This window comes from Crocodylus porosus, unplaced genomic scaffold (assembly GCF_001723895.1).
Source record: "Crocodylus porosus isolate Cpor-Errol unplaced genomic scaffold, CroPor_comp1, whole genome shotgun sequence".
NCBI lineage: Eukaryota > Metazoa > Chordata > Crocodylia > Crocodylidae > Crocodylus > Crocodylus porosus.
In genome coordinates, this window is record NW_017728886.1 from 128,100,424 (window position 1) to 128,102,706 (window position 2,283).

Genomic DNA, 2,283 nt, shown 5'->3' on the forward strand with positions numbered 1-2,283 from the left:
AGAGGGAAGGTTTAGGTTAGATATCAGGAGGCACTACTTCACAGTCAGGGCGGCTAGGATCTGGAACCAACTTCCAAGAGAGGTGGTCCTGGCTCCTACCCTGGGGGTTTTTAAGAGGAGGTTAGATGAACATCTTGCTGGGGTTGTTTGACCCCAGTATTGTTCCCTGCCGTGGCGGGGGGTCGGACTAGATGATCTACTCAGGTCCCTTCTGACCCTAGAAACTGAAACTATGTTGAGATCCAGGGATCGTGCCCTCCAGTTCCTCAAATGCGAGGGTTGAACCAGGTCAGGGAGAAGAGGGAGGGGTAGAGCCAGGATTTCAATCATTCTGGGGTTTATAGACAAAAGTCAACACTTTGTTTCTTCCTACAAATGAACAGAAAACTTGAGCAGTTACTGAATAACTTGTTTTCTTTTAGTCCTCTGTGTTAACTTCCTTAAAGGACTTAATCCTCCTTCCTTGACACACTTTCAGATCACTCACTTTAGCTTTGACCTGGGGAAACTTGCCTTAGATATTGCATATGGTTCTCTGTGAGCTCTTCCTTTGTTGCTTAAGATGTAATGAAGTCAACTGGCTTCCCCTACTTTGCTTAGTCCATGGGTCTCTCTAATGGAATGAGTGGAACTCTGTCAAGTCTTGAATGGTGAAGTCTTGAATGTTGGAAAGGTAGAACGGTTGCCACATAAGATTTGTAATTAATACAGTGCTTGATTTTGGAAAATGAGAGAAGTTGTGTAAAAGGGATACATAAGCATGTCATTGAACTTTAATCCACATATTTTTTTTCTTCTTCTTCCAGTTCCCCCAGAGTTTATAATACCATTGAGTGAGGTAACTTGTGAGACAGGAGAAACCATCATGCTTAGGTGTAAAGTCTGTGGTCGCCCTAAAGCTTCAGTCACTTGGAAGGGTCCTGATCGTAACACACTAAACAATGATGGTCATTACAGTATCTCTTACAGGTAGGTTAATATGGGTTCAATTGTGTCTTTGCATTCAAAAAGAAAGAGTTCTGGCAAATGAGTAGAATTGTGTGTGTGTCTCTAAAATGTGTGGGATAATTGTCTTCAGTGCTGTCTTCCTTTCAGTCCACATGCTGCAGACCAAACGAAGAATCCAGAGCCACCTGTCCACAAGAAACATGCCCAAGTTGCAGTAGAACTGGTTGATCCCATAGTGGCCTTGTCAGCCATCTGGGACCCACAGATAAGGCAATCATGGAAGACAATCACCCTTGACTGCAAGGGATTGCCAGTGATCTTCCATTCTCCATTCAGTTCCTTCCCTCCTGCAGAAAGTCAGCGAACTTGTTAGCAAATTCCTGTCTGTGCTCTGACTATACATAATAAACTGCCCAGTTGTCCTCTGATTGTTCCCAGTTTGTTGCTATCCTGGAAATCGCACAAAGTGCGTTGGAAGGTAGGGGCGATAAGGAACCTTAACACTTCTTTAAAGATTTGTGAATGAGCTGAAGAATAAATCTGAAGGAGTTTTAAAATAAGTGGCGCAGAAAAATGCAGTGAGGTATTGCTACGTACAAATATGAGGTTTCACTATAAAACTTTTCTGATTCCGTACCTTTGTGGAACACCAGAGTTGCCACTGCTGAAGTAGCTGTGGCTGTTTATCCGACCATTACTTTTTTAAAAAACAAATGGTTTGTGGGAGGAGGTGGCTGTGTGGAGCCGGGCCGGGTCAAGCCCCGGCCCAGGCCCCTACTTGGCCCAGCCCCCCAGGGAGAGAGAAAGGTAGGAGGGGGTACTCACCAGTCCCCCTCCAGTAGGGCAGGGCCCCCCCCTTTCCCGAGAGCAGCTTTCCCCGACAGCAGGCCCACTGTGCACATGTGCGCAGTTTAAAAGGGCCCGCCATCAGCAAAAAAAGCCCCAGTTAGGCTCCAGAGCGGTGAGAGATGCGCAGGTGAAAACCCGAAGCCCCCCATACACCCGCCAGCAGCCGTGGAGTCCCCCACCAACCCCCAGCACAGCCAAAGGCGAGCGGGGCTCGTGGTGGGAAGGAATTAACCCCTCTCTGAGTGGGAGGAGGCGGCTGCCTGGAGCTGGGCCTGGTCAAGCCCCCGCCCATGCCCCTACTTCACCCAGCCCCCCAGGGAGCCACGTGACCAGGCTGCACAAGCAGGAGAGCGCGCGGGAGGGCCCGAGGCCCTGCCTGCAAACCCCCCAGGGTAGACAGTCCCAGCCGTAGCCAGCCTACCAAAGGCATGACACAGATGGGCATGTACCACACCCCAAGGGTCCCCTCAGGCTCTGCAGCCCCGC

The 2,283-nt window shown here is 49.4% G+C and overlaps 1 protein-coding gene across 1 annotated transcript in view; it reads left to right on the top strand.

Annotated features, from left to right (window-relative positions):
• Positions 1–2,283, top strand: part of TRIO (trio Rho guanine nucleotide exchange factor) — a 386,796-nt gene that overhangs the window by 370,309 nt on the left and 14,204 nt on the right. The window contains exon 52 of the mRNA XM_019541714.1: positions 807–969. Within this exon, the coding sequence (XP_019397259.1) occupies positions 807–969 (163 nt within the window). The remainder of the gene's footprint in view (positions 1–806; positions 970–2,283) is intronic.